Below are 15,138 nucleotides of genomic sequence, written 5' to 3' on the forward strand. Positions count from 1 at the left end.
ATGAGGCTACTCCGGGGTAGACTTACAGTCTTGGAAACCCACAGGGAGACGATGAGGCTACTCCAGGGTAGACTGACAGCCTGGGAAACCCACAGTGAGACGATGAGGCTACTCCAGGGTAGACTTACAGTCTGGGAAACCCACGGGGAGAAGATGCAGCTACTCCGGGGTAGACTTACAGTCTGGGAAACCCACAGGGAGACGATGAGACTACTCTAGGGTAGACTGACAGCCTGGGAAACCCATAGGGAGAAGATGCGGCTACTCCAGGGTAGACTGACAGCCTGGGAAACCCACAGGGAGATGATGAGGCTACTCCGGGGTAGACTTACAGTCTGAGAAACCCACAGGGAGAAGATGCGGCTACTCCAGGGTAGACTTACAGTCTTGGAAACCCACAGGGAGAAGATGAGGCTACTCTGGGGTAGACTTACAGTCTTGGAAACCCACAGGGAGACGATGAGGCTACTCCAGGGTAGATTTACAGTCTTGGAAACCCACAGGGGCAGTTCTACCCTGTCCTCTAGCGTTGCTGTGAGTTGGAATCACTGGATGGCACTGAGGCTTCTTGGTGGCCTTTTTGTGGCATGTGCCCCTCCTCTCCCATCTCTGCTTGCTTGTTTAATCTTTTTTGGATCTCAGAGGAGAGAGACTCAAGGCATATCCTATACTAACTCTTCCTCATCCATTAACCCAAATACCGGTGGTTCGAAGCCACCCAGTGGCTCGAGGGAGCAAGACCTGGCAACCTGCTTCTACAGGAACTACACCGCGGAACAGGTTACTCTGTTCTAAGGGGTGGCTCTGAGACCAAAAATCAACTCCATGACACCCAGCCCTGCCACTGAACTGCCAGCCTCCAGTGGATAAACCTGGCCCAGACTCTGTACTGTGGGAGCTTTGGGACTGTGGCCGAAATGCTGGGAAGGAGCCAGCCGTTGTTCGCTGTGTCCACATTTGTGGACCTGGATGATCCGAGGACCCCGGCAGCCTCCCTTCCTTATTAGGAGTGAACTTGTGTGGTCACATTTCTTGGTGTGCCTCTCATATAGTATACTACTCTGACCTGCCCAGATCAGATTTAACCAACGGAGGCAGGGAACTGAGCCACCTGGCCAGGGCAGGGTGCAGATGGAAAAGGCATTCTAAGGGCAGACTGAACTGAGTGGAACAAGGGATTAACTAGATTATCAGAGTGGCTCTAAGAGGGGTTAAGATTCACGGCAAATGGAGGTTAGGGGCAGAACATGTGTCCCTTAAGTGTTCAGGCACTTGACAGACCTGCCTTGTGGGAAGGAGCTCCCTGTTGTGGTTGCTGAAGGGAGCTCGATACCACATAAACCCTCATCTCCAGGACCTTTTAGAGCAGTGGTTCTCAACCTTCCGAGCCGCCACCCTTTCAGACAGTTCCTCGTGTGGTGACCCCAACCATACCATGATTCTCGTTGCTACTTCATCACTGTAATTTTGTCACTGTTATGAATCAGGCAGCCCCTGTGAAAGGATCATTCGACCCCCATAGGGGTCGTGCCCCTCAGGTTGACAACCACTGTTTTAGAAGCCATATAAAATGGGCCCAGGGCTCTGCACGGGAGCGTGAGGAGGGAGCCCATCAGGAGGCTGCCTGCTGGAGGAATTGACGTGAAGCGTCCATGCCAACTCCCCACAGAGCAGCCATGTATGAGGAGGTTAGGGGAGGGCGAATAATCCTTTTATTGGTTTCCATTTAAGCTGTCTGTGCCTCCCGGAATGGCCAATGAAGACATAGTGGAGGAAAACTCCAGAGAACTCTCTTGCAAGGTACAGTAGGAACCTTTCTTTACTGACTAATGCAAAAAAAAAAAAAAAAGCTGGCCTCTCTTACTTCTATTACACATTATTAAATGCTTTGGGCTCCACAGATTAAAATGTGAGGGGGGAGAAAAAGTAATAATGTTTGATTAAATAATAATTGCTTCAGAGTGTGGTCTTATACCTTACAGCGAGAGGACATCCTTGTGATGCCGAAGCAGGAGGAAAATCATTACCTGGAATGCCAAAAGGGAGCAGACGCTGGCCGCGTTCACCTGTCTCAGCCGAAGATGCCCACCCCACGTGATGCACATCTTCAGAACCGACCAAAAGTAAGGAATTAATGCCCCCAGCCCGCACGGGCAGCACACCTCACAGGACTATTAATTATATCGCCTCCTTGGGTTTTTATTAGCACATTTATTCTAACCAGAATGAAAATCACAGCTGCATTTCACGCCACTCTGAAAATAAATTACTTTTCGGAGGCCGCGCTGCGTCCCAATCACATTGCATGCTGGTGGCCTTCTTACCGTGGGACCAAACAGCCACCGGCACCGCGGTCGTGCACTTCCAACTGCGAGATATCTGTTGGTTGGTTTGTTTTTAAAATAATGTAAACATGTTTTACCCGAAGTGTCAGGCAGTAGTGTCCCAAAGGGTGGATAATTATTTTAAAGAAAGCCCTGTGATGGCAAAGTCTAATGTTAAAAAGCACCCGCCTTCCAGACTGAAACTTAGTGTCACTCATAAATGATGCGGTGTGATCTGACTCGCACCCGGGCGTCCCGCTGGGCCTGCCGAGTTCGTGGCTCCGTGCAGAATGCCACGAGGATGGAAGGTCATTTCGGGAACCACAGAAATGCCACTGGGAAAGGTGGGCCGGGATCTTTGTAACGAGGCCTCCAATCAAAACTGCCCGATCGCTTAGTGACCGCACCATCCTAGAAAATAACCCCAAGAAGCTCAGCTGCTGAGCCCTGCGCCCCAGTTCCCCTACCCCTGAGAGCCCTGTCTTCCTCCCTAGAAGGCAACTTCTGCAAAATTAGCTGAGAGACCAGCAAACAGGAGCTGGGGTAGGGGGTGGGGAGTTGAGGAGAGAGAGAATCTGGTGGGTGGGTGGGTGTTTCCAGTTTTCTTCCAGAAATATTTTAATAAAGATTGGCCACGCCAACAATACTCACTTCATACCCATCCTCCAAAGAGAACCAGAACAAAATAAAAAATATATCACGTGCCTGTGATTGAAAGGGGAAAACAAAAATTAGCGCATTAGGCACAGCCAATGAGAGCTGCAGTCTTTCCGGAGCCAGGGGCCGCACAGGCAGTGAGAGGTGAGACTGTTCCAGAGCCGTGGAGCCACGGGGTCTGCAGGCTAGACGTGGAAGGGCGCTCGGGAATCCCCTGAACACGCGGAGCCCCGGGAAACGAACCTAGAGGTTTTACGTATAGTATGGTTTTTTAAACAATTGCAGAGAATGAAGTCAAAGAGACATAGAAGGCACAACCATTTGGCTGGGGTGGAGAGGTGTGCGTGCGTGCGTGCGTGTGTGTTTTCAGACTTGGGGTTTTATTTTTATTTTTTAACAGATAGAAATTAAACACAGAACATGAACAGTTCAAGAAAAGCCTACTGGTTGCACTCTGCAGATTTATCCTCTCCCGATTTTAATTTCAATGGTAAAAACAACAGGTTTTTGATAGTGTTTTGTTGGTAGCAAAGAAAAACCCTGTAATACTTTTAATTCCATCTCTAAACATACCAACCAAGAATTGAATTGTCAATTTTTTTCAATGGTAATTTCTATGCACCAAAAGGTAATCAGGACTCTCAAAAGAAGAAATAAGTTTAGTTTTTCTTGCCTTTGGAATGTTTTATCAAGGACATTAGACCTCTACTCAAGTCCTTCGCCAATGCAAGAACGCTGTGTTCTAATGACCTTCCCAACACCATCTCTGAAGTCATAATGGGTGCATAAGCAAATGTGGTGACGAAAGCTGATGGTGCCCAACTATCAAATGACATGGTGTCTGGAGTCTTAAAGGTTTGAAGGTAAACAAGCAGCCATCTAGCAGGGAAGCAACAAAGCCCACGTGGAAGAAGCACACCAGTCTGCGTGGTCTTGAGGTGTCGATGGGATCAGGTGTCAGGCATCAGAAGACCCAAAACAAACAATCATATCGATGGGAACAAGAGGGATGGGAGTGGAGACCCAAAGCCCATCTATAGACAAGAGGCCATCCCCTCACAGAAGGGTTGCAAGGAAGGGACGAGCCAGCCATGGTGCAGTATAGCACCAATGAAACACACAACATTCCAAGTTCTTTAATGCTCCCCCCTGTCATGACTCCAGTCCTATTTGACAAATCCGACTAAACTGGAGCATGTGCACTGGTCCAGAAAGAGCTCTCGCCACACATGATGCAGGACAGATAAACCCCTAAGGAACAAAAATGGGAGTAGCAATACCATGAGGATAAGAGGGAGAAAGGGAGCACTAATCAGATCACAGTGATTGACGTACAACAACCCTTCCCCAAGAGGGACAGACAACAGAAATGTTGGTGAAAGGAGACAGAAGATGGTGTAAAATAGGAAAACAATAATAATTTATCAAGGGGTCATGAAGGTAGGGAGAAGGAGGGAAAAAGAAGAGCTGATACCAAGGGCTCAAGTAGAAAGAAAATGTTTTGAAAATGATGATGGCAACATATGTACAAATGTGCTTGATAACAATAGTTGTATGGCTTTTTATAAGAGTTATAAGAGCCCCCAATAAAATGATTGATCTTTTTAAAAAAGTTTTATCAAATCCTGTATTTCTGACAGGCTTTTAAAACACATTAAAAAGTAAGAAATATTCCAATGAATGAAACATACCAAATGTCAGTAATAAGCAAGACACATACCTTTGTGGAAATAGCTGTTTAAACAAAGAAACAAAAAATCCCATCTGCATATGCAAGAAAACCCAGTCTTTTTAAAATTTCTTCTTTAAAATCCATTTTCCTAAAATATCATCTCACACAATGGAAAGTGACGAACAGGAGAGGAAAAGGGACCCACACCAGGAACACATAAAGGAGTAAAAAGTGTACAAACAGAAGCAGTGTATCACAGACTAGAGAGGGTCAAAGCCCAAGATACCAAAGGCTGGTTGAAAAAAATTACTTTTCTGCAGGAACTAGGGTTTGTACTGCCGCGTGCCAACCAGTGAAGAGGTGTTCACTGCTGTGGAGCAATGCCCTTCCCACTCTGAATCCTGGCTTCTGCACCCTGCCTCTGCAGGGAGGGCCTCTCCTTGCACCGCCCAGCCCACCCTGAGGGCCCTCCAGGTAGCTGGCAGGCGGTTGTCTCAACAGTCTCCTTCCCTGGCAGCTCAGTCTTCTCTTCTACATTCAGGCGGACTTCGCCTCTGAACATGATGGGTATGTTGCTAAGAACCTTCTGAACTGGTTCAGAGTCATCAAACACAACAAGAACAAAATGAGATGATAGCCCACCGCTATCGATGCACAGTTCCACCACGTTCCCATACGTTAGAAAGAAATCTGTAAGCTCTGATTTGGCCTCTCCTGAGGCAGGATGCCAGTGAAGAGTTGGTGACTGTCAGGCTGTCTGTCTCACGGTTCTTCGAGCATCACAAATCGGTCTAGAGCCCCTCTGCAGAGGAATCTGTAGTCCTTGTTCTTGAACTCTTTGCTCCCTCTGAGGCCTCTGCCGTGGAATCTGCGATTCAGGCTTAGACTCAGGACTAAGCTACGGGCTGTGAAGCTAGGACTTTGACAACATGAGATGAGATCCCAGTAACTAGAACAGCTCCACTGGGTGGAAATTCTTACTGGTCACAGATGCCCAAGAAAATCTCGGCCAGTCTTCCTGCACCGTTGAGCCACGTCTGCAGGGCCTGGGGAAGAACTCTTCTGAGCATCCTCGGGTGCGAGTTCTAAGGCAGGCTCAGATTCTTTCTCCTGGATTTCAGGTACGGGCTCCTGCTCTGGTTCTGGTTCCGGATCAGGCTCTGGTTCAGCAACCAGTTCCTCTCAATGTTCTCCTAAGTCATTGCTGACAGTCTGATCGTGGAATGTTCCAGCATCATCAGGTACCACCTCCGGTGTCGGCTGTCTTTCTTAGGGCTCCTCTACTTCTTCCTCAGATTCCTCTGGAGACCCAGTGACCAGGCCACCAAAGACATCATCTGGGTATCTGCAGATGGCTTTGTGACCATAGAACGTATTTACAACCGAGCCCTCAGGAGCAAGAGCACATGTCTGCACAAATCTCCTCAAAGCCTGGTTGTTACTAGAGAGCAGCCCCTTCACCATCATTGAGAGTAGCGTGAGCATCAACGTGGCGAATCGTAGTGTGGCAAGTGTTAACATTTTGAGACAAAGCTTTCCTATGGATTTCCTTTGGTCCATAGATAGCACATGCTGATTTCCATTTGAATCCAAGTCTCCTTGGACATAAGAATTCTTTCCATAAAATCTGTGCGGCATGTCTGGGGCTTGGTTCAACAGTGTATGATATGTCTCACAAATTCCCACCCGACCAGCAGGGAACTGGGCTTCTCTGTAACCACTGCTTGGGTCAGTTCATTCTGCATGGCTGAGCGGGAGAGAAACAGGTTTTGCTCCACAGCAAGGCTGATGGCAGAAAGCCCTAAGGCAACTGCATCCACGCACTTTCCCTTCCATCTTAGTGGTCCTTACACAGAACACAGTGGTGGGTCACAGCGGGAGGTGTACTGCTGAGAAGCCTCCCTTTGCATAAAATAGAAATTACAAAGAAATGACAAGTTACTCTTCTATAACACCCCCAAGTTCTGTCCCTTTTAAGCATTCCTTGCACACCTTTTGCCATAGACTTGCCAAGAGTTGACCTCCGCTGCTGGTAATCTGGGCTGATGGCTGCCATTATGGTTTTCAGAAGGGGGGTCTCGGGGAGACTTCAGCTTATTATTTGAAAGCCTGGTGTTTTGATTGATGTGTTTGAAGTCCCAGTTACATAATATAAGGCCTTTGTTGTTGTTAACTATCCCGCGTCAACCATGACTCATGGCGGCCCATATAGGCTAGAGCAGAACTGCCCAGTAGGGTTCTCTTGGCAGTTCACTGAAGGCTCTGGATGATTCGAACCACCAACATTTAGGTCAGCAACCTAATGCCTGTATCTCTCAAACTATTTTTCAAGCATTGTTTTAAGGTAAAGATTTCTAAAAAACACCGCTATCATTCCTTTAGTTTACCAAACAGAAAACATCAACGGCTATCAGTTGAGGTTGCGTTTATCAGGTGACAGGGAAAGGGGAAAATGGTGTCTCCTGCCTGGTGCAGAGGACAGATTTGGGATTTCTGGAACTGAGTTGGAGTTGCTCCTCCACCACTGTAGGCAGTTACTTGGCATCTGTAAATGTCCGTTTTACAAGTATTGTTATAAATATACATATAGGACATGACATTTTCCATGTGTACAATTCAGTGAATTGAATGAGAGCAAATTAAAAAGTAATGTTTCCAGGATTCCAAGAAGCCCAGGTAGCCTAGTGGGTTACATGCATTGGGCTGCTACCCTCCAAGTCGGCAGTTTGAACCCACCAGCCACTCTGCGGGAGAAAGATGAGGCTTTCAGCTCCCATAAGTATTTGCCACCTGGGAGATCCAAAAGGGCTGTCTATTCTGTAGGAAGACTGTCAGTCACATTGACTTGATGGCAGTGGGTGCATACCAACATTCCAGTTGATACATGCGTGGCCTTATTTCTGACATATTTAAACATGTGTCTCTGCAGACGAGTTCTCTCAGCAATACCCTGGTCTGAGTCTCGTTTGGATGCTTTCACACAAAAGAATACTTTTTGTTGTTTGGGGAAGGTGGTTGTTTTTTTTTTTTTGAGTTCAGGACAAATATCAAATCTGTAACGAAATTCAAGAGGTTATCTTCCCAAATCATTGCAGCTTTACAACAAGTGTACTATTTTTAAATCCTATTTGTCCACAAACTTTCTGACGCTCCCTCATATTTTATAAGCAGTGAATTGTATACTCTAAGTGGGGTGATTTTTATGGTATATGAATTATATCTCAATAAAGATATTTTTAGAGTTAAAGGAAAAGGTATAGCATGTGAACAATAAATATTAGGTATTTTTATTACTACCCATATATATTTTAGCAATTATAGTCATATTGGGAAGAGCTTTGAGATCCATTAACTATACCTAGCAGATATCCAGGAGGGTGTGGACTGAGTTATACTGATCCATCATGGGAAGACCTAAGTAACCAGCTCCTCTCACCTTTTACTGGCCAGGCCAGGCTACCAGGCTAATGAGCAGCTCTCGATTCTTGCTACCATTGAGTCAATGCTGACTCATGGGAACCCCCTATGGGTTTCCTAGATTGTATATGCTGACGGGAGTCGAAAGCCCCAGTCTGTCTCCCAAGTTGCTGTTGGTGGTTTTCACCCTGCGGGCCGCAGACCAACTCATAACCGCTCCACTGGCAGGACTCCTTTCATGAGCAGCGGGGCCAGGATATGTAGACGTGAAGGCAGAGAAGGAAAACTGTAACTGAGTGACACAATTCTCTGATCCCTGCCCTTCCTGATTTTGCTCAGATCTATAATTCCTTCTGGAATTTTTGTGCTTGGTGTGAGGTAGACCCCTAGCTTTAATTTTTCCCCAAGTGGATAACGTATTCCCCTGTTCCTAATGTATCCACTTATTGGCCTTCTTTCTCTTCGAATGAGTAAATTAGAAAAAAACTAAAAGTCTCTCAGACACACATAAAATATATTATATAAATAATAATGTAGCAAACAACCTTAAAATCCTTTTCTTTAATTCCTACATGACTCGTTTATTTAGGGAAAAGTACTAACCAGCCCCTACTGGAATGTCTTTGTCACCCTGAGTTCTCGGCTTCCCAGGGCCACCAGGACAGAACACCACCAAGAGGGTAGTGTGACAGAAGAGAGGTGGGCTCTCTCGTCGTTCTGATGGCTGCAGGTACAGCAGCAGAGCCATTCTCTGTCTGCTCACGGGAAAGAGCCTCCCTTCGTTCCGGTCGCCCAGGCGTGGCTTGGCACTCCCTGACTCGGAAACGCACTCTCACGTGGTTCTTCCCCTTGTGTGGCTCTGTTTCTGCCGCGTCTCCTTTTATAAAACACTAATCATGTAAGATTAGGCGTCTAGCTGCACTGGTGTGCCCTTGTTAGTGTCACTGATAATGCTGTCCAAAAAAGACGCTACTTCCCCAAACACGGTCACACTCACAGGCGCAAGGGTTAGAACGTCAGCATATCTCTTCAGCATAGATCACATTCCATCCATAACACTTGGTAACTTAATATCATAAGCCACCATCAGCTATTGCTGTCTTGATGTGAGTATGCCCACTTACCTAATTTGGAGAGTAGGAGCCCTGGTGGCCTAGTAGGTTAGACATTGGACTGTTAACTGCAAGGTTAGCCATTCGAAACCACAAGCCACCCCTCAGGAGAAAAATGGCATTCTCTGCTCCCCTAAAAAGTTTCAGCCTCAGACACCCACAGGAGTAGTTCTACCCTGTCTTATAGGGTCGCTGGGAACCAGAATCGACTGCACAGCAGTGAGTGTGATTTTGGTTACCCTGAGGGAAGGTGGCACGCTTCCACAGGTGCATTTGGGCTGGGCAAGCTCGTGAGATCCGGGAAAGGCCCTGAGCGAAGGCCCTGCAGGTGGACGCAACTCTGTGGACCGCCATCCACAAAGGTGTGATCTGGAGGCCCCAGCGTGGCCAGGGAGCACTCACGGGAATAGGTGTGTTAACTGCCCCTGAAGGGACAGGTCATTGGAGGAAATGAAGGGACACCAACATCTGGCCCTGCTTAGTCCACAGGCCTGCTAGCGTGGACGTGTTTTAAGTTGCAGCTCCAAGCACTCTCTCCCCCGGGACTTGCTGACGATGGTGGTAGCTGCATAAGCCTTTCGTTTCTTTCAGACCAAGACGACCCACTGCTTTCAATGAGGAAGGGTCACTCTTGGCATGCACTCTCTCCCCTAACCCACCCACAGGCAATTGGCTTGGTGGCTGGAGAGTATGGGGTTCACTTTGCTCATTAACTTAGAATTATTGCCGAATAAACATTCAGGTTAAATAGAAAACCCAGACCAGGCATGGGAGGCAGTGTTGCTTTCAAATTAAAGAGGGCACTCTGTTAAGTAGTAATCGTGAAATAGATTTTATATTTGTGAATTAGACTTTTGTGGGACCCCATTAGCTCCTTTCGTTGCGAAAGGCAGGGACCTAAATCTCAGCATGTTCTCCTTTCCCACTCGTAACGAGGACCACGACGCTGTCCTCCGGCTTTAATCCTGGTCACAGTTTCCAGAAAAATTCCCCCTCTGAAATGGAAGGAGAGCAGAAATCACTGCTTTCAGGTAGACTGAGCACTGTGAAAGAGAACAAATGTAAAACTGTTGTTGTACTGTGGCGGTTTAAAAAAACAAAAAGACCGGGCAATGAATGTACAAATGCGCTTTACACAATTGATGTGTGTATGGATTGTGATAAGAGTTGTATGAGCCCCTAATAAAATGATTTAAAAAAAAAAGAATTGGGAAGAAAACTGCTGGATAGGCAAAAATAAAAAATAAAACAAACAAAAAAAAGAAAGCCAGGGCTCAAGTAAAAAAATGTTTTGAGAATGATGATGGCTACAAATGTACAAATGTGCTTGACACAATGTATGTATGTATTGTGATAAGAGCTGTATGAGCCCCCAATAAAATGATTTTTTTAAATGCCCAAAAAACCCACAAAAAGACCATGGTAGGGATGTTGATCGGTGACCGTTACTGCTGCCTTTTCGTGGCTAGGACACGTGCCTTCTCCCTTGATGATGCGTTGCTTATTTGTTCAATGGTGAGCTTTGCATTTTTATAGGATGGTGTCAAAGAGGACTCTGGTGACAGAGTACGTCCCAGAGTGAATAATAATCCCAGCACCCGGTCAGCACACTTCCTTCACAGCCCTCTTTCCTTCTGCCCCTAAGGATCCAAGCCACTCTCCGAAGCCTGCTGACCGAAGTGCCCCTCACGCCGTGGTTCTTCATGACTTCCCAGCAGGTACGGCCGTACATAACCAGGAGCAGGCAGCATCCCCACGTCTACCTCTGAAGGCCATCTCTCTTCATGCCTGTGCCTACAGAGAAATCACGTTACCCACCCCTCAGACTTCCAGAAGGGTTGATTACACCCCGCATTCCAGAGAGCTTAGCAGCGGGCCCTTGCCTTTGACATGCTTAGAGCCGAGAGAATGGTTGCCCTTGCAAAGAAAGAAACTGCCCACTAGTTACAGTTACAGAGTTGGAAGAGTTTTCACTCTTCCAAAACTCACCTCACTGCCATCAAGCCGATTCGGACACTATGGGGCAGAGTGGAACTGCCACTCCGGGTTTCGTAGCACGCTCCCTCCTTCTCCCGTTAGACGCTGGTGCTTTCCGACTACTGACCTGGTAGTTAGCAACCTAGTGGACCGCCAAGGTCCTTTCAAAGTGTCAATTAATGAGCTACGTTGAAATTTATTCTAATTTAATAAGTTCTTGTATACTAAGAATTGCAGAGCCTGCATACATTATCTCGGCTACTCCCTCTGAGATCACAGAGTCTTGGTGGTGGTATGTGTTATGCACTGGGCTGCTACCTGCAAGGTCAGCTGTTTGAGCCCACCAGCCGCTCTGCTCTGCAGGAGAAAGATGAGGCTTTCTGCTCCCATCAAGATGTACAGCCTCAACCCATAAGGCAGGGCAGTGCTGCTCTGTCGTATGGTGTCAAATGAGTCGGAATGGACTCTGGCAGTGAGCTTTTCCTATCTACGAAATCAAAGTATAAACTTATTTTGTCATCATTAACTTAGATCAATAAGCTCCTGAGTTATTTACCATTTTCTTTTTTTTTTTTAAAAACTACTTGCTAGACTGATGTTTATTTGAGTGTGAGTCCATTGTCCTATGTACTCCCTCGGTTGTTATTTCCAAGTTGAAATGATGTCCAAGCATAACGGAGAACCTGATGGGAAGAGTACACTATGTTTGGAAAGCCTCTGAAGTGCTCAATGTGATTCCATGTAACTAGCGGCAGGGGGGATCTGTGGAGGCCGTAGGAATCATTGGCCAGCCCCGTGTTTTTATTCCTAACCTCTCTCGTGAGTCCATGCAGAGAAAATAGACTGAAGATGGTCTTTGTAAAAAGGAGCTCATCACAATCGTCCCCAAAAGAAATGGCATTGGGTAAAAATCTATTTGGGTCATAGGGTCTTTTCTCGGAATCAGCTGAGTCCTGTGCCTCAGTGGACAGGCCCACATGCTGGATGCTTGTGGTCCTCCAGGATCGTCGTTTATATTACAGAGCAAGCGGATGACTTGAACCTCATTTCTGGAGAAATCGTTTACCTTCTGGACAAAGTAGATGCAGATTGGTACAGAGGGAGATGTAGAAACCAGACCGGTCTGTTTCCTGCCAACTACGTCAAAGTGATTGTGAGTGCTTTTCGTCGGGATGGGTTTTCGCCTCCGTGCAGGAGAGTCTGTGGGAGAAACGAGAGAGCTGGGTGCTTGCATTCCAGTTCTCGCTTTCATTTACCTATTTGGTGTTAGGAAAATTTTTAAAGCATAATGGCTTATTCATATAGGCTGATTATTGTCGTATCATGGGGTATGAGACCTTAATGCCGAAATGCTGTCTGAAATCCGAAAAGGAACCACCACCGCCGGGTGAACTGATAGAGCAACTATTCTTGCAGGGGTTTCATGCTCTGACAGATCGATTTTAATGCTTATAGATATTTAGGGAAAGCTCATTCACTGGTTCTAACTTGTCCTTAACGCGATGGGTTCCAATGGTCAGATCCTCAACTGATCATGGGGTGATGTAGGGTCAGCGACGTTCCCTTCCATTGTGCAGGGTCACCAGCAGGGGGGCTGACTCGGCAACAGCTCACAACACAAACTGTCCTCTGTGAGACACTGAGGCGTGGCTCGCTTGTCACTGGTTTTACACTGCACTTTGTCTATGGGTTCTTTCACCCTCCAAACACATATCTTTTTGGAAATACTGAAGTGCTGTGACCGGGGCTGATGTGTTGTTAGGTGCCGGCTAGTCCGTGCAGGCTCAGAGCCACCGTGAGCACAACAGAAGGACACCCTGCCCAGCCCTGGGCCACCCTTGCCACCGGGGTCCGGGTTGAGCCCATTGTTGCAGCCACTGTGTCGATCCAGCTCATCGGGGGCTTCCTCTTACTGGTGGTCCATGCCTGATTTTTCACAAAATAATTTTAAATCGGAGTGGGGAAGATTATACTAAAGGATCACAGTTGAATACCCTTCCCACCTAACTTGTGGCAGCAGACCAGTGTAAAGGCTCCGTCAGTGCTAAGCCGAGGTGGCTCTGAAGCTTCGGAATACAATCAGACTGCCACTTGAACATTTATATCCACAGAAAGAGTGTCTCAGTCCCTGATATTACTTAATGATACTGGAAAATGTCAGTAAAAGCCAGCTTAAATAGTTGAACTGAATAGCTTATTTGGGAGAAAAAGCAAATCATCTGCTATTACATCAGAAACTCAGAAAACACGTATAGTAGTAGAACTTCTATTTTTCAAATACAAATGTATTTGAGTCTCTTAGATTACCCCTAAATAAGTAAATAAATAAATGTGCCTCTTAAAAAACTGCTCAGTCCATGCATGCCCTGATTCTCTGGAGAAATCCAACCACACTCTTTAAATTAATATTAAGAATAATGTTAGTTTTAGTACTCCTTCTCATTTTTCTTCTGCCCAATGTAGCAGTACTTTCTAAAGCACAATTACCACAGTGGAATCAATCATGCTGCATTTGCCACATTATTGGTCTAAGGGTTATTTCTTAGCCCACAAGTTTAAAAATTTGGGACTTTTAGAATTCATCAAGAAGGCCCTGATTGGTTTAATATAAACCCCAAAGCCTTAAGTAGTTTTCAGACTGCGTGCATCGTGGCCAAATATTTTATAGAACCCAGCTCTGCTGAACCTGCTAAGTGAGATATTACATAAAGTGCTTGCCCCTCAGTAGATGCCCAGTAAGCATTTCTTCTCTATTCACATCAAATGAAAAAATAATAACAATAGGTATGTCAGAGTCATGCATCCCAGAGTGAGGATATGGAAAGAATCCACAAGTTTGATTAAAATGTTTTATTTGGGGTCAGGGAAGTACTGCAGAATTCTTCAGGTACTTGAGTAGCTATGAGAGGGTACCGATGTCTGATGGCACAGGTGCCCAAGCTGTGAGATGGGGCAAACTCAGTCAGGGAGGGAGTGATATTGATATACTTGTTCCAGCAAATAACAGAAGGACTGGAGGCAATAGCACAAGTCACTTTTTTCTCCCCCAAAACAAAAGTCAATCAAACAAAAAAATTAACAAAATTCAAAGTAAGACCACCGTCATTTGGTTAACACCTAGCGAAACTGGTGGGTGTCAGTGATGCACTTCCTGTTAAACCAGTTGACCTCACATCAACTCCAACTCCTGGCCACTTTGTGTGCCAGAGCAGAACTGCGCCCCATTGGGCTCCCCACAGCTGATTGGGGTGTGGAGCAACAGGCCCACCGAGGTGCCTCGGGCAGACTCAAACCACCAGCCTTGAGGTTAGCAGTTGAGCACGTTAACTAACCGTTTATACCATCTTCATACTTAACATTGAAATATCACAGTAAACTCCAAAGAAAGGAAAAAACAAACCAATTGTTTCTTTGGTTTTGTCTTTCCTAGATTGATATTCCGGAAGGAAGAAATGGGAACAGAGGATCGGTTTCATCTCATGGTGTTAAGTAAGTTGTGTGTGTGTGTGTGTGTGACTTTTTCCCCCTGACATAATATGAAAGGGCTCAAGTAGAGGCAGGATGTTTTGATAATGATGAGGGCAGCAGATGTACAAATGTGCTTGACACAATGGATGGATGGATGGATGGATGGATGGATGGATGGATGGATGGATGGATGGAGATATGAGTTGTATGAGCCCCCAATACAATGATTTTAAAAATATATGAAGTGGCAAGTATCTTGGTTATCTAGTGCTCTGTTAGAGAAATCACCAAAGTGGGTGGCTTAGCAAACAAAAGTTGATTCCCTCTCAGTGGAGGAGGCTAGAAGTCTGAATTCAGGGTGCCAGCTCTGGGCAGGCCCTCTGCTGGCTGTGGAGGAAGGTCCTTTTCTTTGAGCCTCCAAGCCTGGGCCACTCCCACCTGGCTTGGCATCTCTTCCGTGTGTGTGTGTGTGTGTGTGTGTGTGTGTGTGTGTGTGTGTGTGTGTGTGTGT

At 46.3% G+C, this 15,138-nt stretch overlaps 1 protein-coding gene and 1 pseudogene across 1 annotated transcript in view; one reads left to right on the forward strand and one right to left on the reverse strand.

The window, feature by feature from the left end:
* The window catches only part of SH3D19 (SH3 domain containing 19), a 125,311-nt gene that overhangs the window by 92,208 nt on the left and 17,965 nt on the right, over window positions 1-15,138 (forward strand). Inside the window, exons 11-15 of the mRNA XM_045295805.1 lie at window positions 1,732-1,800; window positions 1,983-2,123; window positions 10,828-10,900; window positions 12,182-12,312; window positions 14,590-14,648. Of these exons, the coding sequence (XP_045151740.1) occupies window positions 1,732-1,800; window positions 1,983-2,123; window positions 10,828-10,900; window positions 12,182-12,312; window positions 14,590-14,648 (473 nt within the window). The remainder of the gene's footprint in view (window positions 1-1,731; window positions 1,801-1,982; window positions 2,124-10,827; window positions 10,901-12,181; window positions 12,313-14,589; window positions 14,649-15,138) is intronic.
* LOC105979145 lies at window positions 4,960-6,398 on the reverse strand (annotated as a pseudogene).

This window comes from Echinops telfairi, unplaced genomic scaffold (assembly GCF_000313985.2).
Source record: "Echinops telfairi isolate 266 unplaced genomic scaffold, ASM31398v2 ScPeMD7_5868;HRSCAF=6743_1, whole genome shotgun sequence".
Taxonomy (NCBI): Eukaryota; Metazoa; Chordata; class Mammalia; order Afrosoricida; family Tenrecidae; genus Echinops; species Echinops telfairi.